This window comes from Camelina sativa, chromosome 16, assembly GCF_000633955.1.
Source record: "Camelina sativa cultivar DH55 chromosome 16, Cs, whole genome shotgun sequence".
NCBI classification, from domain to species: domain Eukaryota; kingdom Viridiplantae; phylum Streptophyta; class Magnoliopsida; order Brassicales; family Brassicaceae; genus Camelina; species Camelina sativa.
The window spans coordinates 28,332,354-28,359,791 of NC_025700.1; the positions used below are offsets into that span (position 1 = coordinate 28,332,354).

Sequence of the window (27,438 nt, forward strand, 5' to 3'; positions counted from 1 at the left end):
TGTTTTTTTTTTTTTTTTTTTTTTTTTTTTTTTTTTTTTATTAATTCAGAGAGTAAATCCCCAAATCTATAGAGGGGTTCGAGACTAATCTCTCTCTAGGGGAAAGGCATCCCATGGGTAGAGTCCCCGATTATGCAAATGGGCCGTAAGCAATGGGGCCATACCCATGTACCCAAAGGGATAAAGCTAAGCAATTCTTGAGCTTGGGGAAAATCAATCCCTGACCTAGACCAACAGGGCGACTCTTCCACCAAGACTAGAACCACTAGCCCACCACCTCGTGGTTCCCTTGGTGAATGTTTCTTTGTTTTTTTGTTGATATCCTCAGATTAACAGAGGAGCTACCTAGTGTATAATACTGGTTCGGTGGTGTGAGACGCAAGCACCGATGTGATAATATATTTGACCGTGTCTAGTTATATAACGAGAGCTAGCTAGGAAGACAAGACATTCGGGAACGAACTGAACATTAAAAGAAGCATGTATACGATGACGAAATGTATACATAAAGGGTTAAACTCTGATGACGCTCAAATTTTAATATTCCCGTTATCTCAAATTCAAATGATTATTAGATTTTTCTTTTCTTCTTAAAACAAAAACTAGAATTGTAACTAAGACAGAAAAGTTTCACTGCACGAACAGTATATAGTAATCGTGTCGTCTATTGCACAAGGGAACCGCGCGTGTCTCGTTTCTTCAGTAAACCAGTGTTTCGCAATCTAGCATTCTTGATGCAAGACAACACGTTTTGCATTTTTTTATTGACCACGCTTTACAAAACGTTGCATGTGAAAATAGAGGATTAAAAAACTTATCACTATCAAAAAAATCAACATGTCCATAACATAAGATGACACAAAAACAAATATTGTTTTTTGGTTTTCTAGTGGAAATGCTTATATTTATATCTAGGAAGTTTGTGATACTTGCGCATATGATGATGTCTTTTTGGTCCAACATATATTATGCAGAAACTGTTTTAGCTAATCACTGAACACAGTCTATATTGAGGCCTACCCTGCCATACTTATTCACGAATTCCTCACAAAGTAATATTTTATACCAAAACTTAATTGTATTGAATGTGATTTTAAATCTAAGTGAAATACTTATACCAATAACTAAATTTTGTTGAATGTGATTTCAAAAAGTAAGATGTTTGAAAATTCAAGACACCTTTTTGTGAGATGTCTAATCTCTATACAAACCTCTAATAATTACATCGTGAAAGAAAATAAGTAACTTTCAATAACTAGCCTTAAATTAACAGTTTTTTTTGGCAACATCATATATCAATTAAAAAGTTTATATAAAATATTTTGCCAAATGTATTTAGATATTTTGTAATACTCTATTTTGATAAAGTAAGTGTTTTTTTTTTCAACCAAACATCAAATAAATTAAAAGATTACTCCAAAGTTGGTTGCTCAAACAGGAGGAAAAGAGTTTCAAAAGAAATTTCAGAAATTAAAGATCTTGAAACTCGAGCAAGACAATCTGCCATGACGTTGGACTCTCGAGGAATCCTGGTCAAGGTAAAGGAAGGGAAAAAGGAACGGAGAAAGGAGAAATCTTCCAGCAGGTTCGAGAAAGCAGGCCAATTTTCGGGCATCTCCACCATCGCAATCAATTCTGCACAATCCGTCTCAAAGGCTTAACAGTCAACACCCGCCGCTATCAAGGATTCCATGGCCCATATTAGAGCTTGTAACTCCGCGTGTAATGGGTTTGGGCCACGTCTATGACTTCGTGCTCCCAAGAGAAGCGTCAATTCTTCCCCATTACAATACCACCAGCCCAAACCTTGGAAAGGGTCCGAACTTTTCCATGAACCATCAACCTGGCATCGTGGAACGGGCTCCCTCACCTCCTGAGACGGCGAAGAATGTACATAACTCCCCGGGAAAGATTTGACCTCCTCCCACAGTAGCCTGTCATTATTCGCCTGGTTTATAATATCACTCGGGTCACTCTGAATGCCCTGAAAAACTTTCCTATTCCTATCTTTCCAAACTGCCCAAAGAATCCAAGGAAGACGAAGAGATATATCTAGAACTCCGGATTGGGTCGATGCCCGCCAAAAAATAAAATCTAAATTCGCATAAATAGAGTCATATGGAAATCCTTCAAAATTGAAAGTGATCGGCGATAATTCCCATATACTACGCGAGCGAGTGCACACAAAAAGTGCGTGATTTATAGACTTTGCCTCGGTATCACATCGTTTGCATATAATATCACATCGCACCCCCCGATGCGCGAGCCGTTCCATCATAGGAAGCATACCGGAAGCAACCAGCTAAAAGAAATGTTGCACCTTCGGGGGAACCTCAAGTTTCCACGATTGTGCTCGAAGAGCCATACACGTAGGCCCGTATTTAACTGCCGTAATTAATTCATGGGCTAACCGATAACCCGATTTCACCGAGTACTTCCCCGATTTGGTGAAGTGCCATATTAAACGATCCGGTTTATAGTATTTGCTCACCGACATGCTCCAAATAATCGGAATATCCATTGGATGAAAAAATTCCTGTAAAATAGGTAAATGCCAGTCCTTCGTAATTGGATTAATTAAGTGATTCACCATCAAACTCGGGAGCAGAAAACGTCCCCGTCCATTAGCTGATCTGGGCCGGACATCCGGTAACCACGGATCCCGCCAAACAGAGATAGAGCAGCCAGAGCCCACCGCCCACCTCGCTCCTTGTCCCACTAGATCCTTAGTGGAGTAAATGCTCCTCCATGCAAAAGAAGGATTATTCGGTTTTTTTGCCAAAAGTGGATGCTTATCCCTAAAATAACGGCCTTTCATCACCCGAGCCATCAGGGAAGTCGGATGTTGAATTAGATGCCAAAACTGTTTAACCAGCATAGCATCATTAAACTGTTCTAGGGCTCGGAATCCTAGACCCCCATCGCCTTTGTCTTTACATAATTTATCCCAAGCAACCCAACACATACCACGAGCCTTATCGTTAGACTTCCACCAGAAAGTAGAAATAGCACTCGTTAGTTTAGACGTCAGCTCCTGCGGTAGTTTGTAATATGACATAACATGGGTAGGAAGTGCCAATGCCACCGATTTAATCATAACTTCCTTGCCCCCTTTCGATAACAGCTTCGAAGACCAACCATTAACTCGATCATCCAACTGATCCTTCACATAGCTAAAAACCTTATTTTTCGAACCCTGAAGACTTTCAGGAATACCCAGATAAGAGCCCATACCGCCCTCCTTGGAAATGCCAATAACTGATTTTATCTGAGATTTTGTCTCAGGTGGAACCTTCTTACCGAACATAATTGAAGATTTCTCCAGATTCACCTCTTGCCCTGTGGCTCTACCATAATCAACTATAATATTCATCACTGTCCGACATTCAGACACTTCAGCCTTACAGAAAAAGAGACTATCATCAGCGAATAACAAATGAGAAATAGTGGGGCTATCACGAGCAATAGTGATACCCGTCAACTTCTCCTCTCGTTCAGCCTTTGTAATATTTGCTATCAGCACCTCTGTGCAAAGTATAAACAAATACGGCGATAAAGGATCTCCTTGACGTAACCCCCTCTGTGGAATAATAGAACCCGTAGGTTGGCCATTCATAAGCACTTGATACGACACCGAAGAAACACACCACATAATCCACGAAATCCATCTCCGATTAAATCCTAATTTTACCAACACTGCCTCTAAGAAATCTCATTCAATCCGATCATAAGCCTTACTCATATCTGTTTTAAAGGCCAGAAACTCCAAATTACACCTTCAATTAGTATTCAGGCCATGAAACATTTCCTGGGCGACAAGAATATTATCCGTAATGAGACGCCCAGAAACAAATGCCGACTGAGTCTCTGATACCAAGAGAGGCAGAACTCGACGAAGCCAGAAGCACAGAACTTTAGAAATAATTTTGTAACTTACATTACAAACACTAATCGGCCTAAATTCCATCATTCGCTGTGGTCCATCCACTTTAGGAATGAGGCAAATATTAGTCTCGTTCAAACGAGGATCAAAACTGCCTGTTCGAAAAAACTCTCTTATAAGAGCCACCAAATCCCCCTTTAGGGAAGACCAAAATCGCTGAAAAAACAAAGCCGTCATGCCATTAGGGCCCGAAGCCTTCTCCGGATGCATAGCAAATAAGGCCTTGTGGACTTCTATTTCCGAAATATCCCTAGTAAGCTCTCTATTTATCATGTCCGAAATAAGTGGCTGAATTTCTTGAAGCATCTCGGAGATACCCCGACCATCCGACTTCGTGAAAAGATCCTCAAAATATTTAGTAGCAATATGCTCCATACCCGATGGAGTTTCATTCCACTCATTATCCGTATCAAATAAACCAATGATCCTATTTCGCACCCGCCTCTGTTTAGTAGATGCATGAAAATATTGAGTAATCTTGTCCCCAACCCTTAGCCAGAATTTCCTACTTTTTTATTGTCAATAAATTTCCTCATCATGGTATGCCTCCTTTTAACTTCCTCTCAATCTCCCGAATTTTGTCCTGAGAAATCGAATCATCCATTTTTGCTGCTTGCAAAGCTACTTTCAAGTTGGAAATAGCCGAGGGATCGTAGGTGACATTATTTTTACGCCACCAGGAAACCGAATTCCAACAATTCCTGATCTTTTCCACAAATCCTGGAGTCCGAAAATTTCTTGATCGATTCCACCCTGACTCAACGGCCTCGGTAATACCCTCTCGACCCAACCAACGCTTATCAAACCGGAACTGTCGATGACGTCTTCGGTCCGTCTTTAGACATGTTGCTAAAATAGGGCAATGATCAGACCCAATCATCTCCAAGTAATCTACCCTCGAATTTGGATAAAACCCATGTCAGTCATCATTACCCAAAGCACGGTCTAAACGACAACGAACCACCTGATTATTACAACGATTACCTCTCCAAGATAATTGCTCCCCATAGTAAGAAAATTCTAGCATCCCGCAATGACAAAGCATTAAAGAAAAAGGCACAAAAGAAGAAGCATGACGCAAAACTCCACCCTTTTTCTCATGGTTCCAAACTAGTTCGTTAAAATCACCTATCATAAACCAAGGATCAATGCGAAAAGAGCCAATATCCGTTAACTTATCCCAAACTTTTTCCCGATTTTGGGGAACAGGATCACCATAAATAAAAGACATAAATACCAATTGTTGACCAACAAAAGCTTGTGTATCAGTGATTCGATCACTATCAAAAAGAACTGAAAGTTTTATTTCATCCATAAAGAACAAAGCGTAAGCCCCCACTAGACCCGCGGTGATCAACGGTAAACAAATTATTATAAACAAACTTATTCTGAAATTTTTGTAAATAAGAAAAACACTTTTTTGTTTCTAACAGAAATAAAATGTCTGGTCGATGCTTCTTCCATAAATCACCCAAATAATTTTCTGTCAGATCAGCCCCAATACTTTGACAGTTCTATCTTAAGATCTTGACGTTTGAGCTATAAATTTATAATGTACTTTTTAATCAAAAGAATGCTCAATATACTCCTAACTTTTTTTTGTCTTTCGAGGAGGTTAATTAACTACAATAATTCAATATAACAAATTAATAGAGTCCAACCATTTAACTCTTGTTAGCTAAATAGAAATCATAGTATTTTAGAGAAAGTACGAAATATTTGGAAACTACAATTAGTAGCCTCTAAATACGTGTTTGATAACTCTTGTTCACAAAAGCAAGAGGCTACTAATCGTAGTGAAAACCGGCGTTAGGAGTTGAAACGCGAGGAGTGTTCCCGTTGGGAGTAGGTTTGAGAGATTTGCTGCTGACGTCAGCGTGTTTGACATAGCTCCCTGAGACACTGACATCTGTCTTTTGAGCATCCGTGTTTCTGACGGTGGCTGATCGGAAAACTCGTCGAGCTCCGGAGCCGGAGTGTTTCCGTTTCTTAGCCGAAGGGAAGACATCTTTCTAATTAATAGTTTGTATTATTGATATTGGTGATGTTGTTTTATACTCCATGCTACACTACAAAAAAGATGTTGTTTTAAATCATTTATTTTTAATATTTGGATCAGATTTAAATGATGTATATATATTTTGTATCACTTTAAAAAATAATTTACTATTTGTTGATGCAAATAATTTACATCGATTTATTAAATCAGTTATACCAAATGATTTTAAATTATTGTGTCAATTTTTATAAATGATTTTAAAATTTGGTATCATTTATGAATAAATGATACCAATAAAAGATTTATTGTTTTAATAATAATAACAGATTCGTTTATTTTAAATATTTTTGAAATTACTTTAAAATACAAAAATTGTCTTTGATATCTATTAAAAATTTTTGGAAACTCTTCTAATATCTTTTATTAAAATTGTTATTTACAAAATAAATAAAAAACATAAATACAATGCATTTAGTTTAATATAGATTTAACAAAAAGAAAAGAAAAAAACTGATATGAACTGATCAGATCATACATTCAACGTTGAATTACAAACGGAAAAAAAAAACTGATATGAACTTAGATCATAAATTGATAACTGAGCTTTTTTTTCATTCTTGCTGAAGGGTCATATGTATCTTCATAAGTGTTATATGAAACATATATTGCTTTTGTTCCCTCCCTTTCTTTTTCATTGTCTTAGTGACATTGTTGTTTCATCTTGAGATTTGTTGAGTACATAAACAAAAATAACAGAGGAAAAATTAGAATTCTACATTTGATAATCAAAAAACTTATATAAAATAGAGAAAAAAAAAGAAGATTTACCTTTAAATGTTTTAGATGGGATGATTATATGCTGAAGATGTGTTGTAAATGAATAATTTGATTTACCAGTGATTGTCTTGTTGACATTCAAAGAAGAACTTCTACAAAAGTTTGTGTTTTGATCACTCTCAGTTTTTTTTTTGCTTATATATATGGAGAAACACTTTCACCCTTAAATAATCAGAGAGATTTGTTTTTAAGTAGTTACAAAGATCGTGAATAGTCTAGAAAATGGAAACAAATTTTCAGTTTTTTTTAAACAGCTTTAATATAAATACAAAATCCCCCAATATTTTTAATAAAAGCAAGAAAAGTTGAGAAATGTTAAAAATAAAAGAAAAAAGGTTATGATATATATCCAAACAGATCTGTTTTCTTTTATTTTTATAATTATTATTTATGGAAAATATTTGTGATAATACTGATTAATTGTTAAAAAAATCAATATATCAAGGATACTGTATATTTACGAATTTTTTTTAATAATTATTAATTTATGGAAATATTTGTGATATATTTTTGAAAATAAATATTTTTGCAGGTTTGTTAGGTGGAGAATGTAATTATTATATTTTCTTAAATAAAATAAAATAAACATAATTTACATTTTTTAAATATTATTCTCGTATCTTTAAAATAATTAATAATAGAAATTTATAAAACTTTTTTTGGGAAATAGTAATATATATTTGATTTTTTATAAAAAAATAAATTGATCCTTGGAGAATAAAAAAAAATAATATTGATTATTTTGAGTTTTGACACTTGTAAATTAATATTGACTTGCATCAGTTATATGCTACTGATATAATAAAATTTTGAAATACATATATTTATTTAATTTAAATCGAATATGTATGAATTAACATCATTTTATTATTGATATAAGTTTTGTATCATTTATCTAATTGATATTTAATTTGTATCATTATATTAAGTGATGTAAATTATATTTTCTGTTAAATATTTTTGAATTGATGCAAATTCAAATGAAATTGTGTCACTATTATTGAACTGATGTCAAATTATTGCATTACAACATCAATAATAATAATTGATGCTAAACACATAATTATGCATCAATTATTGATAAGTCATTTAAATTGATATCATTTACCTTTGTGATACTATTTAAGTGATGCAATCAACCATATTTTTTGTAGTGCTAAGACATATATATGTCTAATATCATAACTAAGTTTACGCATAAATGGGTTTGTTTGTTTATTTAATTAAACTCTCTAGGTTGGATCGGAGTACTTAACTTATACGATGGACATTCTACATTTTTTAAAATTACTACTAAAATATGGAGTTTTTTTCTTTTCAAACATCACAAAACTAAAACTAGAAGTCAACGTTCAAACTAAACCCAAAACCATAAATACTAATTTCTACAACTAAAAATTATAACCTAAATCTAAAATAGTAAAAAAAATCTTCTTTTCATCGATAAAATCTTTAAAGATCCATGTCAAAAATAAAAACCATAATTAAAGTCATTATCTTTAATAAATAAAATCATATTTGTCGAAAAAAATATTTATAGAAAGATTTCGGCCTTTTGGGCTGTAAAGCCCAAACTAAAGTCCTAAACGTATAAAGTCCACAAATAACTGCTGCGCTAAAACGTCGTCGCTCTGGGGAGATTCAACAAGGTACTACTAGTACTACTAGTAAGTAAACAAGAAAAGTGGACCAAAGAAGCAAANGAAATTGTGTCACTATTATTGAACTGATGTCAAATTATTGCATTACAACATCAATAATAATAATTGATGCTAAACACATAATTATGCATCAATTATTGATAAGTCATTTAAATTGATATCATTTACCTTTGTGATACTATTTAAGTGATGCAATCAACCATATTTTTTGTAGTGCTAAGACATATATATGTCTAATATCATAACTAAGTTTACGCATAAATGGGTTTGTTTGTTTATTTAATTAAACTCTCTAGGTTGGATCGGAGTACTTAACTTATACGATGGACATTCTACATTTTTTAAAATTACTACTAAAATATGGAGTTTTTTTCTTTTCAAACATCACAAAACTAAAACTAGAAGTCAACGTTCAAACTAAACCCAAAACCATAAATACTAATTTCTACAACTAAAAATTATAACCTAAATCTAAAATAGTAAAAAAAATCTTCTTTTCATCGATAAAATCTTTAAAGATCCATGTCAAAAATAAAAACCATAATTAAAGTCATTATCTTTAATAAATAAAATCATATTTGTCGAAAAAAATATTTATAGAAAGATTTCGGCCTTTTGGGCTGTAAAGCCCAAACTAAAGTCCTAAACGTATAAAGTCCACAAATAACTGCTGCGCCAAAACGTCGTCGCTCTGGGGAGATTCAACAAGGTACTAGTACTACTAGTAAGTAAACAAGAAAAGTGGACCAAAGAAGCAAAAAACCCATACAAAGTCGAATCCGAATCCGAAATCTCTCTCTCTCCGGCGATCTCATCCATGGCGGAAGGCGGCGAAGATCCTCTGCGGTTGAAGAAAATTGCGGCGGCAGCATTCGACTACGAAAGCGACGGTCGATGGGCTGATTACTGGTCCAATATCCTCATCCCTCCTCACATGGCTTCTCGTCCCGAAGTCGTCGACCATTTCAAGCGCAAATTCTACCAACGCTACATCATACATACTCTCTTCCCTCTTCAAGTTATGCTTATCTATCCTTCGTTGCTTTTGAGTTTCGACTTTGAGTTTGTGCTGACTGATTTGGTTGAGAACTTTGAATCTTAGGTTTTACAAGTGTGTTTGTTGCAGTTGCTTGATTTTTTAACGATTGGGGAGTTTTGATCTTCTTTCTACTAAAATTTGCGTAGTCATTGGGTTCGAATCTCCCCTTGATTAGGTTATATTAAGCAGAGGGTAGGGTTTTCCATTGAAAACTGTGTTACTCTGTTGATTTCATTTTCGTTTGCGTCTTTGTTTAGTTTGTGCTGTTCATCTTTGCTTTTCCCTATGAAGTTTCCTTTTAAACGTATTGGTCTGGATTTGTTGCTAAATATGGGTGCTTACACTGCCATAGGATCCTGATCTTGTTGTGGAGCCTATGTCGACTTCATCTTCGTCTTCACAATCTGCTAGACCATCTGCTACATCTGCATCTTCAACGCCGTCTTCTAATGCAAATGAACAAGTTCGTTCACGTAACTCAGGTGAACTTACTTTCTCTGATATTCTTGAACCTCAAATTTATTCTATATGAGATGAGATGACCTTTCCTCTTACTAACAAAAACTGACTTAATTGTGTGCCTCAGGATCGGTTCCTCGAGCCTCTGGGCCATCTGCTACGGCAGGTGCAAACCCAAGTTCACTGCGCTGTGATCAGCAGACGATTCAGTTTTCAGTCAATGCTTGGGTAAGACAATGTTTCCAGTTTAAGTTTCTTGGTCTTATTGCATAATTCTAAAAAACAGATCTAGCTCTTTATTAGGGGTGTGAGTGTTACTTGGGATTGCTGTTGTTACCTGTTGTTCACTTCTCAACTTGGACAGTAATGAGATGGTTTATGGTTTAGGCAGGAAATCTCTCAAACCTACTCCCAACGGGAACACTCCTCGCGTTTCAACTCCTAACGCCGGTTTTCACTACAATTAGTAGCCTCTTGCTTTTGTGAACCCTAAAAAATCACGAAAGCAAATTGTTACCACTCTCCCCAAATTCAGAACCAAATTGTTACCACTTTTACGATCGGAGAGTATTTATGGTTAATCTCCACCTTCACAGCTAATCACTTAGCCTAATCATGGAAAAGATCAACGATGGTACATAAAGAGCTCTGCTTTTGAATCCCTAATTCTCTGTTATTTTTTTTTAATCTTTTTTTTCCTGAAGATTCGACTCTGTTTTTGATACAGAGCCACAGATTGATGACGATCCAGTGGAGAAGCGAGACAACGATGATGAAGAAGACGATGATGAAGATGATCAGTTTGATTACGGAGATGGGTTTCTAGTGGATAGTTCGGATGATGGAGAAGACGAAGAAGAAGAACAAAGACCATGTACTGAGAAAAAGAGTGGAAATAGAAGGAAGAAAGACCAAGACTTTAGCCTTCACGAAGATGATTACCTTCTTCTAGAAGACAACAACGCCAATTTTGAAAGAAAAAAGTATAAACGTTGGAAGAAATCTACCGAGGAAGAGATTAACATCAACGATGATGATGATGATGATGATGATGATTTGAGTCACTTCATTGTAGATGAAGATAGTCATGGAGTGAGGAAGATAAATAAATTTAAGCAAGGAACTGATTCGAACGCTTTACGGTATGCTAATGATCTGTTTGGTGATCCTGAAGAACTGTTGAAACTTAGGAGAAAGGATTTGGCATATAACGAAAAGATTGAAAGAAAGATAGAAGATGAGTTTGGACCAATGGTTCTCTCTGAGAAGTATATGACAGAGAGAGATGATGAAATTAGGAAGCTTGATGTTCCTGAGAGAATGCAGATATCTGAAGAAACCTTTGGAGTCGCTCCAGTGGATGAAAGTAGCATTGAAGAAGAGAGTCATTGGATTTATGCTCGATTGGTTCAAGAACAAGGTCTGTGTTGTTTGGTGAACAAAGATGATATTGTTAGATTTTTGGAGCTGTATCATGTGCAGAAGCTAGAGATACCGTTTATAGCTATGTACCGGAAGGAGCAGTGTCTGAGTTTATTAGACAGTTCTGATCATGATGATGGTGATAAGAAGCTTGAGACCAAGTGGCATAAAGTCTTGTGGATGATTCAAGATTTGGACAGAAAGTGGCTTCTTCTGCGGAAACGAAAAACTGCTTTGTTCGGTTACTATACAAAACGTTTTGAAGAAGAAACCTGCAGGTCTGATCTGAATAAGAGTCTTTTTGAATCGGTTATCAAGTCCCTTGAAGCATCTGAAACAGAGAGAGAAGTGGATGATGTAGACTCAAAGTTCAACTTGCATTTTCCTCTTCGTGAGATCGATGAAGAAGGACAGTACAAGAGGCCTAATAGGAAATCACAATATAACATCTGCAGCAAATTTGGGATCCGGGAATTTGCAAACAAGTTTGGTTATAGCGCTGAGCAGTTGGGACTCGCGTTGTCTCTTGAGAAAGTTCTTGTTGAAGATCTTGAAGATGCAAAGGAAACACCTGAGGAGATGGCATTGAACTATGTCTGTGCAATGTTTGAAGATCCTCAAGCTGTTCTTAAAGGCGCAAGACATGTGGCTGCGGTCGAGATAAGCTGTGAGGTATTGATCAAAAAGTATCTTCGAGGGATTTATATGGAGAATGCAGTAGTCTCAACAAGTCCAACACCAGATGGGAATGTGGTTATAGATTCTTTCCATCGGTTCTCTGCGGTTAAGTGGTTACGGGAAAAGCCTTTGAGGAAGTTTGAAGGTGTACAATGGCTTCTCATTCAGAAAGCGGAAGAGGAGAAGCTTCTTCAAGTAACTTTCAAGCTCCCGGAGAATCATATGAATAGGATCATTAGTGAATGCAATGAACACTATCTAAGTGTTGGTGTTAGTAAGTATGCTCAAATCTGGAATGAGCAGAGGAAACTGATATTGGAAGACGCGGTTCACGGTTTTCTTTTGCCGTCGATGGAGAAAGAAGCAAGATCCTTGCTAACTAGCAGAGCTAAGACTCGGTTGCTTTCGGAGTATGGACAGGTTTTATGGAACAAAGTGTCTTCAGGGCCATACCAAAGGAATGATAAGGAAGCTGTGCCAAGGGTCTTGGCGTGTGTTGTTGGGGACCTGGAACTCCAGAGACTACATTTGTGATGCTGGATTCATCGGGAGAGCTTCTTGATGTGCTTTACGCGGGATCCTTGGCATTGCGACTTCCAGATGTAAATGACCAACAACGTAAAAAGAAGGAGCAAGATCGTCTTTCAAAGTTTATAACAGAACATCAACCGGATGTTGTGGCTTTAGGAGCTGTAAATATGAGTTGTTTACGTCTGAAGGATAAGATTTATGAGGTAATATTCGAAATCGTGGAAGAACTAGGCTTTGATGTAATTAATGGGTTTCGTGATATTTTAGTGGTTTATGCGGATGAGTCTCTTCCTAGGCTATACGAAAACTCTAGAATCTCAAGTGAACAACTACCTCAACAGCCAGGGATTGTGAAACGTGCAGTTGCTCTTGGACGTTATCTCCAGAATCCATTAGCAATGATCTCAACTTTATGCGGTCCATGTAAAGATATTTTGTCTTGGAAGCTTCATTCTTTGCAGGACTTTCTTGATCCAGATGAGAAGTATGAGATGGTTGAACAAGTTATGGTTGACATAACGAATCAAGTTGGAATCGACATTAATCTGGCTGCGAGCCATGAATGGCTTTTTTCTCCTTTACAGTTTGTTTCAGGGTTTGGCCCTAGGAAAGCTTCATCTTTGCAGAAGTCTCTTGTTAGAGCTGGTTCAATATTTGTCCGCAAGGAACTGATAAATCATGGGATTGGTAAAAAAGTATTTGTAAATGCAGCTGGTTTCTTGAGGATTCGTAGGAGCGGATCAGCTTGTAATAGCAGCCAGTTTATTGATCTGTTGGATGATACTAGAATACATCCTGAATCATACGGTCCTGCGCAGGAATTGGCGAAAGATGTTTATGCTCATGATGGTATCGTAAGAGGTGGTGAGGATGATGCGATAGAGATGGCGATTGAGCATGTGAGAGATCAGCCAGCTTCTTTGAGAAGAATTGTTCTTGATGAGTATTTGAGAAGCAAGAACCAAGATAATAAGAAGGAAACTTATAGACTTATCATGAGAGAACTAATCTGTGGTTTTCAGGATTGGCGGAGTCCGTTTAAAGCTATTGATGCAGATGAAGAGTTTTATATGTTCTCAGGTGAAACAAAAGAAACTATTGGTGAAGGGAGAATTGTGCAGGCCACTGTTCAGAAAGTGACAAGTGGTAAAGCCATATGTGCATTAGATTGTCGATTACCTGGGATTCTATCCAAGGAAGATTACTCAGATAATGGTAGAGATATTGTTGACTTGTCGAACAAACTGTGTGAAGGCGATATGGTTACTTGCAAGATCATATCAATTCAAAAGAATAGGTATCGTGTGCTCCTTGTCTGCAAAGAAAGCGAAATGAGAAAGAACATAAATTTCGAGGATGTTGATGAGTATTACCACGAGGAGGAACAGAACAATGCCATGGTAGAGAAAGAGAAGGCTCCTAAAGAAAAGAAACAGTTTAAGTCTCGGATGATTGTTCATCCTCGGTTTCAGAACATTACTGCTGAGCAAGCAGCAGAGTATTTGTCTGATAAGAATATTGGAGAAAGCATTGTTCGTCCAAGCTCACGAGGACTGAATCATCTGACTTTGATGATCAAGATTTTTGATAATGTGTATGCTAACAAGGAGATAATCGAAGGTGACAAGGAGAGCAAGGACATAGTGAGCTTACAACGTATTGGTAAAACATTGAAAATTGGGAATGAAACCTTCGAGGATCTAGATGAGGTTCGTCTTTATTATACTCTTCTTATAAATTTCAGTTTTGATATATAAGTGAAAATACTTATGCGTTTTAAAAGTTTCAGGTAATGGATAGGTATGCTGACCCTTTGGTAACTCATCTTATGACAATGATCAACTACCGTAAATTTCGGACTGGGACAAAGTCGGAAATAGATGATCTACTTCGGGTTGAGAAGGGTGAAAACCCCAAAATGGTAGTTTACGGTTTTGATGTATCGCATGAACATCCAGGGAGCTTTATATTGTCTTACATACGATCTGCAAATCCGCACCATGAGTACATTGGTTTATATCCAAAGGGATTCAAGTTCAGGAAAAGAATGTTTGGGGATCTTGATAAGCTTGCTGCTTATTTCAAGAGACATATTGATGATCCAGTCCATTACTATCAATGAACTTGAAGGTAGTATTTACTTGTCTGAATTCATGAATTGTTCTACTTCTTTTACCCAAATAAGCTTTTAGACTGATTGCCTTTTGTGCAAGAAACACATATTGGAGAATAAAGTTTTTGGTTATTGGAACGTAATTAGGTCTGTTGTTTAGTAGAACTACTCTTAGAAGAAGTACTCAACTTACGTTTGTTGTCAAAAGTGATAAAGATCCTACAACAAACATGAAGAGACGAAATATTAATTTGATTATCTCTTTTTTGCGAACAGATTTTTTTTTTTTGTTTTCAATTTTAACGTCTCTGTTTTGTTTCACGGATATTGATTTTTTTTCTGCAGATTGATTTTAAGGTATGGCTTTGTTGATGTCCGGTTCGAAGCACAAAAACTACTACTTACTGCTATTTTAAACCGTTATATCAGTGATTTTATGTTGACAATTCATATTACGCCAATAAGACATCAGCTTATTTTAATCTTTTTTCACCGCCATGCATCAATTTGTTGTTTGTATAGCTCTTATTACTATAAATGAATATACTAGTATTCATTAGAAGATATATGCTATGTTTATTCCCCCAATTTACTTTAGCGTACATCATTATTCAGAAGCTTGTTTGTCCTAAAGATACAAACGTATTATGTATTTCATATTTTGGGGTAAAATACATCATTATTCAGAAGCTTGTTTGTCCTAAAGATACAAACGTATTATTTATTTCATATTTTGGGGTAAAACAAAATATTGTATACATATCAAGAAAATGGCAAGTGTTAGATTAAACTAACCCGGTGGAAAAAGTGAACAAATAAAAGATTTTTTGTAGCTACAATTATTTTGAAGACTTTAATGAAAACATTGACTATTATAATATCATTATTATATTTTTAATTTCTTCTAATTAATACATTTACACATAATTTCTTTCTGAGAATATATTTTTAATTTTACTTTATATCCATTTATTCATATTAGAAAGAAATCAATCAATTTAAGAAAATTAAGAAATGAAAAAGAAAAAAACTAGTTGAACAATTTGTAAAGTTTTTTTTGTCATGTTTATTATTTTCATTGCAATAAAGGTAATGTCCCATTTTAAAAGATTATGTCATAATGATTAGATTAGCATAGCAGCAAAGTCATACTGCTTGTCCTGTATGAATAAAAATTTAATTCCATAGGATTTTTATTTATTTATTATTATATTGTGATTAACAGTATTAATCAAAAACATATAAATATTGCTAGAAGAGGAAAACAATCTTAATAAATCAATTAAAAGAGATTAACTTGTAATTTCCCATTAGTAAAGAAAATCACAATTCCTTAATGTCTGTAGTAGTAGACAAATAAGATAACAACATCTGTAAGACTGGTTAACAATGTCATAAATTTTGGAAAATATTCAAGTTTGACCCGAACTTAATCATCTAATTAATTTCAACAAAGCACAACTATTTTTCAATTACTCTAATTAAGGAAAAAAGAGCGTTAGTTACACGCTCCCACGGGCTACAGCCACGTTCTAAATTCCCAATATATATATATTCATATTGTCGTGGTGAAAACGATCTTATTACCAGTTACAAATCAAACAAAAGCTTCCTCGCATCTCTCTCTTGGGATCTGAATCTTCACAATTTCTCTGAGAAGAACAAAAAAAAAAATGCCTCATGGAACTCTTGAAGTCGTTCTTGTCAGCGCCAAAGGTCTCGAGGACGCTGATTTTTTGAGTAAGCCTCCCTCCTTTCGTCAAAATCTAATTATTATTTTTTTTCAGAAATTCTTAGTAGAACCCTTTTGAGTTTTGTTTGATGGGTTCTGTCTCAAATGTGTTGAATCTGTCAATGTATACACGTACGTGTTTAAATGTTTCGTCTTTTGGATCAAAAGATTCACAATTTTGAATAGTGGTGCCAATCAGATTTTGCTGACTTGGAAAGATCTGTGTGTACAAACATGTGATCTTATTTTATGATTTAGGCTTTCGATTCATATTAATCTAAGATCCCTTTTGCTAATCCGGAATCATGTTATTCTAATGATCATCTAGTCTAATTGTTTGTAAATCTGGATTCGTTTCTTGTGTATATGTGAAATCGATTTGCTTAGTTGTTGACTTATATTGTTTGGTTTGTGAACAGATAACATGGATCCTTATGTGCAACTCACTTGTCGGACTCAAGATCAGAAGAGCAGTATTGCAACAGGTACGTTTTTCAATCAAGATCAATGGATCTTTGTGTGTTCCAAGAGTTGAGAAGAAAAAAAAATTGAATATTTTTGCAGGAATGGGGACAACTCCAGAATGGAACGAGACATTTATCTTCACTGTCTCTGAAGGAACAACAGAGTTAATAGCAAAAATCTTTGACAAAGATGTCGGCACAGAGGATGATGCGGTTGGTGAAGCAACGTAAGTTCCTCAAATTTTAGATTCTTTGTTTTGCTTGGTGTTTTCCTAATTACATAGATTTGTGAGAACATATATGTTTTGAGAAAATGCAGTATCCCATTGGAGCCAGTCTTCTTGGAAGGAGAGATCCCACCATCAGCATACAATGTGGTGAAAGATGAAGAGTTCAAAGGCGAGATTTGGGTCGCTCTCTCCTTCAAGCCCTCGGTATAAAAAACCATCTTTCGTCGTTCTTGATTTGGTTTTAAAATGTTAAGTAGTTGAATCTGAAGAGCAATATGTGTTCTTGACATCTTGTAATGGTTGTGTTTGTTAGGAAAACCGAAGCAGGGGTATTGAAGAGGAGTCCTATGGAGGTTGGAAAAACTCTGAAGCATCATACTAAGAGAAGAAGAAACCAATGTTGTGTGTGTTACTCCTGTTTTGATTTTTAATCTTGGGAAAATGATATATGTTGAGAGAGAGAGAGACATACTTCTCATTATTAATGTTCTTGTGTTGGGATTGTTTTTAATGATTCAAAAACTCCTTGGATTTTGATTCTTCTTGTTCTTGTCAAGTTGTCAAGCAAGAACTTGTTTTGTTTTGGTATGATGAAGTTCCTTTTTGTTTTGTTTTGTCGATAAAACTTGTTTTGGTATTGTTAAGTTTCTCGGGCTGTGGTTGTTTCCTGAGTCAACGATGGGTTTCATCTAAACCGGTCAACCTGAGTCAACGATGGGTTTCATCTAAACCGGTCAACGAACCAACCCAATTAAATTAAACCGGTGATTGTGCCAATTCCAATTGAAGCGAAGCGATCGAGATTCTTTCTAAGGACTCACACTATCTCACTCTCTCGTTAAGTAGGTCGATCGAGAAAGAACGAAGATCAGGCGAAACTAAAGATGTTGGCTAGGGTTTGTAGATCGGAATCTTCTTCGGCTACTGCAGGTGCTGCTGCTTCTGCTAGATGGTTCAGTACGAGATTGGGTAATCGACGCGTCCCGAAGAAAGGAATCAAGGTTGAAAAGGGTATGCCTTCTTTGTGCGGAGGAACATTCGAAGGAGAGAGCTTTGAAATTGAGAGGTGATTTTCATTATATCAAAAGCTTAGATGATGCCATTGATCCGTTCGCTTACATGGTTCGATCTGGTCCCTTGTATTCGGCAATTGATTTTTCAATAAACTGATGGGTGTCATCATCGTGAGGATGGAACGACCCGATGTTGCGATTTCTCTCTATCAGAAGATGGGAATGCGGCGGATTCCATTTGATATCTACAGCTTTTCTATTCTGATTAAATGTTTCTGCAGCTGTCATAAGTTGTCTTTTGCTTTGTCTACGTTTGGAAAGATCACTAAACTTGGCTTTCACCCCAATCTTGTTACGTTTAACACGCTGCTCCAGGGCTTATGTCTCGATGTTAGGATCTCTGAAGCCGTAGTTTTGTTTGATCATATGGCTGAAACGGGATGTACACCCGATGTCATAGCGTTCAACACACTCATGAACGGTCTTTGTGTGGAGGGTCGAATGCTCGAAGTAACGGCTCTGCTTGATCGGATGGTCATGAACCTGACGAGGTTACTTACGGAACAGTTGTAAACGGAATGTGTAAGATTGGTGACACTGAATCTGCTTAGGAATATGGAGCAAACCCACATCAAAGCTAATGCTGTAATCTATAATTCCATCATTGATCGTCTTTGCAAAGACGGGCACCACAACCATGCTCAAAATCTTTTCACTGAAATGCTTGAGAAAGGCATTTTTCCCAATGTTCTTACCTACAACTGTATGATCGATGCTTTTTGTAGTTCTGGTAGATGGAGTGATGCCGAAAGATTGCTGCGTGATATGATTGAAAGGCAAATCAATCCTGATGTTGTAACTTTCACTGCATTGATCAATGCATATGTCAAAGAAGGGAAGTTCACTGAGGCTGAAGAATTATATGAGGAGATGCTCCGTAGGGCTATAATTCCTAATGCAGTTCAATCATCGATGGGCTTTGCAAGCGTAACCGTCTCGATGATGCCAAGCGCATGTTTGATTTGATGGCAACCAAGGGATGCTCTCCGAACGTAGTCACTTATACGACCCTCATTAATTAATGGCTATTGTAAGGCTAAAAGGGTTGACGATGGAGTGGAGATTTTCTACTTGATGCATCGAAAAGGAATAGTTGCTAATACATTTACTTACAGCACTTTGATTCATGGGTTTTGTCAAATGGGTGATCTTAGTGGTGCCCTAAACATTTTCGAGGAAATGATTTCTAATGGTGTGGCTCCTAATGACATCACTTTCCATGGTATGCTGGCCTGCTTATGTCGTAAGAAGGAACAACGAAAGGCAGTGGCAATGTTGGTGGATCTGCAGCACGGTGTGGTATGTCCTCAACGAAAGGCAGTGGCTTTATTTTCCTTTTTCTACAGAGCTACTGAATTTAGAAGTCAAAAATTAAGATACACATTCCAAATTTACACTCTCTCATTAGTTTAGTGTGTTTGCTTTGCAGGATCATCAGTTGAAGGATGAATGAAAAAAAATGGAAGATTCAGTGTCATTTTGCTTCTTGCTTGATTGATTTCGATTCTGATGTTCCACTTACACTTGTTAATTTAAATCATTTGTCGTGTTTGTTTATGTTACCGTTGAAATGAGATATGTTATATGATGGTCAATTTTACAAAAAATAATATTGTTGGATACGCCTTCTAATCATTTGTTAACTTCAGCTTTATACTTTGTTCTGATGTCTCTGTTGAAGGTTGCTTCTTCCTTTCTTTAGGGCTGCTGCTGATCTAGTACGTGTCTCTTCGCAAACACATGTAGACTGGACTGGATTGAATGGTTGCAGCTTTGGACTATATACACAACAATACTGCATGCTTCACAACTTTTCTGGACAAGAATCTGAAACAGAGATCCCAAAGAACATGTGTGCTTAATGATTCAAGACTCTGCCTGGTATAGAGACTTTTGAGGGGGACTAACGAATGGTAAAACGTGTACTCATATAAGTGGAGTTATTAGTCTGGTTTGAGTCGTAGCTGACTCTGCAGCATGAAACAGAGCATAAAAGGAACTTGTGCAATCTAATCTGTTTTCAGATCTTCTGTGTTCGTGAGAGAGAGAGATAGCATGATGAGTGATTACTATCTAATGTCTGGTGTATCAGATGGAACTCAATTGCACAAATTGTGCAGGAAGAGACGTAGTCTGTTGGAAAAACAGATGGATTGCATTTCGATTGATCAAACCTGCCAAAAGGTTCCACAAGAAAAGGAAGAGAGAGTCATCAAAGTTTTAGTGGCCATGAGAACTGGAAATCCTCAAAAGGTAGCAGCTGTAACATATAGTTGTTTTCTGTATCAGGGAGATCGATGGTCAGCTGTATCAGCTAGAACATCAGACAGTTGCTTTCTTCCTCTCGATTCCTGATTCTCGTTTATCTCGATTCTCTCGAATTTTCTCCATTTCAATCAGTGATGCAGAAACCAAGTAAAAGGATGTTGGTAAGAAGCTTGGTGTCGGCAGCACGTTAGAGATGAGTCGCAGCTTTAGAGATTATCAGTACATTTACCTGAAGTTCATTCCCTTTGGGAACAGCTGCTGAAGTTTTTTAGATTCAAACAATGTTCACTCAATCTGTGCCAAAACAAGAAGTGAACAATGGTTTGTGATTTTGTGGATCATCTGTCTTTGCTTCACCAGGAATGTGATTCTGAGATCGTCATGGTGCTTTCATGCTAGTAGCCTAGTACACAGTTGAAAACTTCACTTCGGTTAAGTGACCCTGTAGAAAGACATCCGACGAAGAGTCCAGCCATGGTATAGAGTAAGACTCAAAGACGAATAGTGATAGGCTTAACCACAGGGCGCTATCAAAAGACTCTCTCCCAGGCCGCTGATGGGCAACGAGGCGAGCCTTGTACCGCTCAACACTGCCATCAGGAGCGGCGTAACGGGGGTTGTCAGCGTAGCAGCTGGTGCTCTAATCTGAGCTGAGAAATAGGAACGCACTTTTACTTTATTTATTTATTTATTTACGCCACAACAGGGCTTGTTGAATGGCAGGCTTGACTAGCAATGGAAAGGAGATGGCTCATCCATCTCAGATGATCCTCAATCAAAGACTCCTTCTAGTGGTTCGCTTAAAAGATCTGTACTAAAAACATCCCTCCCTACCGAGAAATCACAAAAAAAGTTTGTGTAAATTTCCACACGCACATGAAAATTTATGATTCTGTTTGTTTTTGGTTAATTTACAAAGAAGGGAAATACCAAAACTCTTGAGTAAGAAAGGGCGGTCATGGGAAGTAGAAAGTAGAAACACACAAAACTCTAAAAAGCACACAAACTGCGCGCTGAGGCAATCAAGAGTAGTCGCAGGGAATAAACACATATACTGTAAAGCACATCGGAAAGTGTATGAGGCTTTTACAAGCCTGACTAACCAAGCTCACACTGAAAAGTTTCTTACCAAACAAAGGCACAAATCACAAAATAAAATATAAATAAGAAAAGATAATTGGCCTCCAATTTTCTCGCAATCCTTTGCATTCCAGTAGTGATCATGTATAGAATCCTAAAACAATAATATTTAGAGGAAAAAATATTGGTGAAACACGTCCTATGAATATATAACCAGGAAAAGATAGACAAATTGGATGAGGAGGAGCAGATTAAATACCTTTCCAATGCATGAAGATGAGAAACGTTGCTTAGTGGCTTCATACTCCCATTCAATATCTTCTATCCATACCTTGGGTGAATGCTTTATGACCAGCCCTTCCAAGTCTGCAACACTCTTCGAATTTAATGGAAGCTTTTTCAGCTTTGGACACCAACGAATGGACAACTTTGTTAGGAAAGGAAACTCGAGAGCACTTTCGCATATGGTTTGCAGGTTGTGTACGAAGTGCAATTTCAGCTCTAGGCGACTGATTGTTTCCATAGTTCTCACATTACACACCATACTAGTCTTAGTAACTACATTTTTCTTGTTAAAACAAATGGAGAAGTTTTTCTTCTTGGTCCAAACAATGAACTCTTTAACCTTAAATATGGATTTAGGCTACAAAAAAAAAGTCACTTTGACTCATAATATGTGCGCAAGAATCTTTTGTATATTCAGTGATGAAGTCAATCTTACACTGTAATTATTCACACATGCTTTTATATACATCATAAGTATCCTCAACTATCTATTTTAAAATTTTGAAATCTTTTGGTTTACAATAACAACATAGATTTTATATATTTTGGTCTAAATAACATCATAAACCAAAGAAACACACATTGTTTGAGTTTGATAAAAAGAAACTAGAGCTTGTAAAAATCCATAATATAATATGTGTGACTTGATATATATTTACTTAACATGAGTTTAATTTTCAAACTCATAAATATGTTAACAAGAAATCATATTGACGAGACTGCATAAAACTAAGAAGCATATTACATCTGATCAAATATTTTCCAAACAATATTGCATTAACATGATATTGCATTTATGTCATATTTGATTCATTTTAATTTAAGATAGAAAGAAAATAGTGGGCAGACAACAAGCAAAACATTAGCAAAATATAAGCAGAACATATGTAGAAAACTAATTGGATTTATTTTTACGTATGTGTATTGTTGTAATCAGTCATTTTTATTAATATTTGACATCGTAACCAATAAATAAAAATGAAAAATAATTGCAACTAACTAATTTTTAGATTATAAAACACATACGTGAAAAAAGTTGTAACAGATCTTCAATAGAAAGACATGTAAACACAATTCAATTTATTAGGCTTTCACCGGATTGCAAATATATGATACATATATATATATATATATATATATTGTGAAAAGTACATATTTTCTTTTTCATTAGTAATTGATTAGATAATAACCCACGCGCAAAAAATTAAATTCCGATTTCGTTTCCTAGTTATATATATGTAATATGTTGTCAGCATCTTATATAGTATTATTATATATGGTTTGTGTTGAGTTAATGTATGATACTAATATATAAAGTACTATTAATATGATGGAATATGATACATATTAGAAAAATAATTTTAGGCTTTAGCACAATGTAAATTAAAATTATACAAATTATAAATGTTTTTATCGGTCCAGGTCCGATTTAAGATACAATCTAGTGTTTGTTAATTTTGATGTGGCATTTTAGTATTTACATTTTAAAAAGTAATTAGTTTGTAATCCTATAAATAATTCTAAATGAGTAAGATTATCTCATCTGAGTTTTGGATTGGATTCAGTTCTTATAGTTCGGAATTCAGATTATTCAGTAAAAAGAACTATCTAACAAAGTAAACTCATATCTATAATAATTCGGTTTGGTTCGGAATCACTCATTCAGTCATTTGTGAGTTTCTTTGGAATAACATGTAATAGTATGTATTTTGTCCGTATAAATTTACTATTGTACCTTTACGATTTGTTTTTAAAATGTGATCTTCATGCTGAACAGATGCATTACTAAAGTAACTAATAAAAGAAAACCCAATGATTTTGTTTTGAACTTTTGATCTATATTTGGCTCTTGTTAAAGGTATGCACATAATTGGAGTAAAATAACTTAAAGAGTAAATATATGGCATATTAAGGTTTCTTACAAAAGGTCTTTAAACAGCTTAAGCTTTGTCAAGTCTCAGTGTCTCTTTAGTTTCCTGCGACTATTTGTAGTATACTAGTACCTATGGAACTGCAACTATGTAAGCTTGAATTTTCGACCTGTACACATGGAGGATCAGGAGACTTCTTTTTCTTGGATGCAGGTTCTTCATTCAGTGAGATTTGGATGTTGGAGAAGTTAGGCAATCCGAAATCAGGTAACGGTAAGTTCCCTTCAGCACTTCCTGGAGCTGCAAACTGTTGCTCCAAGTGCCTGCGGATTACCGAGTCATCCTCTACTTGAAATGATCTTGTGAGTGGTTCAAATGGGAAGTTTGGGCATGGCTCAGGCCAAACATCAGGTTTTTTGGCCATGTTTACACTCGAACTTCCCTTCTTGCCATGCGGTTTGCTTGGTGGTGTTTTGCCTCTCTGAAGTTTTTTGGTTGGTGCTTCAATGCCTTTCTTCTTGATGTTCTTAGATGAACATGTTTCCGTATTCTTCTTCCTCTTTTTAGAGCCACTGATGTTCTTTTCTTGCAGGATTGAACCAAGCTCAACGGTGTTGCTAAGATCTTCTACAGATGATCTAGCATTAGAATCGTCAAAAACAAGTACAGAATGTGAAGGGGTTTCTCTGTATGGAAAGAAGACCGATCTTCTCCACTCATTAACAGGTTCTTCCCACGCAGCTTGAGCATTCAGAATCTCTTCACCCTTATCTCCTGATTTCTCCACAGCTTGAGCTTTAAGAGGCTCTTCACTTGTATCTCCTGGATCATGCGCAGCTTGAGCTTTAAGAGCCTCTTCGCTTGTATCTCCTTGTTCATGCGCAGCTTGAGCTTGAAGAGGCTCTTCACTTGTATCTCCTGATTCCTGAGTCACTTCAACAACCTTTGATGAGTCACATATGTGAATCAAGTCACTCTCTAGGTCAATGATCTCAATGTTTCTTGTTCTTATTCCTTCGGTCCCACTTTTATTCTCTACCAAACTATCACTTGCAGGTTCACAGTCCAGGTTGATTTCAACAGTTAATGATCCAGTCTCTCCCACACCATTTTCTTCTTTCGAGGTTTCAGCTTCTGGAAGTTTGGTGTCACTGTCACTACTCATATCCTCATCTGCACAAACAAAAACTATCTGAATCTGTTTTCACTAACCAACAAACATCTCTGTATTATTATTACTCTTTGGTTCGTTTTCTCTACTTACCTTCAAACACACACTGCGTTTTTGCTCGAGACTCAAATTTATGCATTCTTTCTGGCTGTGACCGTAGCTACCAATAAAATAAAACACAAAACTCCCATCAATACATGTTCGAGAAGAAACATAACAAACCTGAGAACAAATTCACTTACAGGAATAGAAGATATGTTGGAGCAATTCTCCACATTTTCGACATATTCACCCTCTGACAAATCTTCTTCATCCTCATCAATTACATACGTCTTGTAAAACATTGAAAAAACAAATGTATCAAACCAGCTACTACAACTTTCAGATCTAACAAATTTTTCTTCTATTATAAAATGCTTCATTAAGTTTCCAATAATACGAGATTGTTTCTTAATTACAATCTAAGATAACCAAGGTTTAACCATAAACAAATAGAAGGATTAAACCAAGTGATTAAACCGATATATATAATCTGATAACAACCTCTATTGTAAGATTCTAAAATTCAGAAAAAAATAATGCATCTTACAATTTCATTACACCCGGTTTCGTATTCTTCACCTGATGAATCTTCAGATACCACAGTGTTCTCATCCAATGGCACTGTCTCCTTTGAATGGGTTTTAAAATCATTTGGTGCATTCACATTCATCTACACACACGCACACAAAAAAAAAGAACAAATCGGTCACTCTCAGTAACAAACTAATGCACAAAATGATTAATCTCAGTTATACCTCCTTGTATGGGACTCCACCAACAGAACCACCAATCCTCCACTCAGCTTGCCTTTCATCCCGAAGCCACCAAGGCCTTTCCATTGCGGTCTCTATGTCTTGCAAGGCTTTTAACTGAAACAAGAGAAAAAGAAACATTATATAAACGCACCAAAGAACTTGTAAGTGTGTGTACTCAAGAACATGAATCTTTGGGGTAAAGAACTCATCATACATACAGTTGCTTTCTTCTTCTCGATTCCGGATTCTCGTTTCTCTCGAATCTTCTCCATTTGAATGTAATCAAGAACTTGATCCTTGGTAGACAACTTTTTCCCTGTTCTCAGTTGCGTGTAAGTCTACAAAATCAATTGTATAAAAATTGCCATCACCATGCATACAAACCAATTACATCTACAATTAAAGGTGGAATTTTTCCTAAATTTTCTCAATTAAAGATTGGGTCTTTACTCAATCTAATGAAGAAATTTCCACAAAATTTCTCAAATTGGTGTTGAATGTTTCGTAAATTTACAAAATTTGAGATGGGTTTTTTCAAATTTAGAGACTAAAGAGTACTAAGCAGTGTACCTTAGTATGGCGACCGCGTCTTAGAACTGTAGAGTGAACAATCCAACCGACGGGAAGCCAATCCGGCGTTACGTCCGCCGTAATTGTTTGTGGAAGCTGACGTAACATTCTCCGGTAAGAAGTTTCGGTCGTCTGAACAGAGATTTTTTTTCCTTTCCGGTGATCAGGTTTTGTCACTGTGTGTGTCTCTGAGAACGACAGAAGAAACAAACTCAAGAAGTGATAAAATATTGTCGACGGGACACGTGTTAGCCACGTGACGGTTATATCTGAAAAGCTTTGCATGTTAGTCCTTATAGAAGATTTTATCATCGATATTAACACCAAAGTTTCGGTTTAAACTATCAAGGTCACACAATATTAGCCATAGAACTGAGATAATTTTCTTATTGACTAACAAGAAATAAAACATGAAAATTATCAATGGTTATTTGGTATGAAAAGCATTGTTAGCTTGTTAAGTTGATTTTTTTTTTAATATTCTTGTTTATGTTTTTTTTTTTTAACTGATTGCATCAGTTGAATATTTTTGTAAACTATCTTCTAAGTTAATAAAAAAAGTTCTTTCCAAAGAAACATAAACATAATAATTGTCAAAATTGTTTATCTTCTTACTGATTATGATTGCGCTGATCTTTGTTTGAACTCTTTCACACTTGAGCTTTTCTTGAAAGATAAATATAATGAAAATTCTGATTTTAGTCAATTTTGTGTGGAGATGTGTTTATATTAAAACTTTTAAGTAGTATTCTTTTTATAAAAGAGGGGGTCAAACGCATTGCCGTGCCGTGACTTGCCTACTCATAATTATTGTCACTTAATTTCTTATTGTAAAATGAGAATTGTTTTACAAGATACATAGATCTTGACTTATTTTATCGTTTGTTTGTTCAATGGATGACTTATTTATTGTTTTGCTTATTGGGAGCACTCATTGTTTTGCTTATACGATTGTTGACCTCAATTTATTTGAAATAAAAGAAAAGTTCAATTACGTAATATATTGGAGCTTTGGAAGCATATTCCAAATTTAATGCGTCTTATTTATAATAATAGATTTCGTCCGTATAGTAATAGACTTCATTGCAACAAACGAACCAAAAAAAAAAAACCTATAGTAACATGGCAAAATATTATAACTGAGTAACACCCAAAAATTTAGATAATCATCACATCCCTTAACTAATAACAAATATAACACAGAATATGTTATCA

The 27,438-nt window shown here is 35.8% G+C and overlaps 4 protein-coding genes and 1 pseudogene across 5 annotated transcripts; 3 read left to right on the plus strand and 2 right to left on the minus strand.

The window, feature by feature from the left end:
• LOC104754152 lies at window positions 1,658-3,616 on the minus strand. The gene is made up of 2 exons (XM_010476293.1): window positions 2,368-3,616; window positions 1,658-2,016 (listed from the first exon to the last, which is right to left on the minus strand). Exons 1-2 carry the CDS (start codon window positions 3,614-3,616, stop codon window positions 1,658-1,660), a joined length of 1,608 nt encoding a protein of 535 aa, XP_010474595.1.
• LOC104752994 (transcription elongation factor SPT6-like) lies at window positions 9,194-15,270 on the plus strand. The gene is given in 8 exon segments (XM_010475254.2): window positions 9,194-9,458; window positions 9,832-9,961; window positions 10,066-10,166; window positions 10,330-10,572; window positions 10,666-12,530; window positions 12,533-14,278; window positions 14,359-14,699; window positions 15,028-15,270. Coding segments are annotated over 4 exon segments (3,963 nt in total). The 5' UTR covers window positions 9,194-9,458; window positions 9,832-9,961; window positions 10,066-10,166; window positions 10,330-10,553; the 3' UTR covers window positions 14,692-14,699; window positions 15,028-15,270.
• Window positions 16,247-17,712, plus strand: LOC104752995 (C2 domain-containing protein At1g63220). The gene is made up of 5 exons (XM_010475258.2): window positions 16,247-16,422; window positions 16,834-16,899; window positions 16,979-17,105; window positions 17,198-17,312; window positions 17,422-17,712. The coding sequence occupies exons 1-5, from the start codon at window positions 16,356-16,358 to the stop codon at window positions 17,488-17,490; spliced, it is 444 nt and encodes a 147-aa protein (XP_010473560.1). The 5' UTR covers window positions 16,247-16,355; the 3' UTR covers window positions 17,491-17,712.
• Window positions 17,926-19,816, plus strand: LOC104752996 (annotated as a pseudogene).
• LOC104752997 lies at window positions 23,685-26,430 on the minus strand. Of its 2 annotated transcripts, none has more exons than XM_010475259.2 (7): window positions 26,224-26,430; window positions 25,872-25,991; window positions 25,654-25,767; window positions 25,446-25,568; window positions 25,099-25,188; window positions 24,950-25,016; window positions 23,685-24,858 (listed from the first exon to the last, which is right to left on the minus strand). In XM_010475259.2, exons 1-7 carry the CDS (start codon window positions 26,329-26,331, stop codon window positions 23,783-23,785), a joined length of 1,698 nt encoding a protein of 565 aa, XP_010473561.1. In that variant the 5' UTR covers window positions 26,332-26,430; the 3' UTR covers window positions 23,685-23,782. The 2 variants fall into 2 exon arrangements, with proteins under 2 accessions (XP_010473561.1, XP_010473562.1); XM_010475260.2 differs by having other exon boundaries at window positions 25,872-25,969; window positions 26,224-26,330.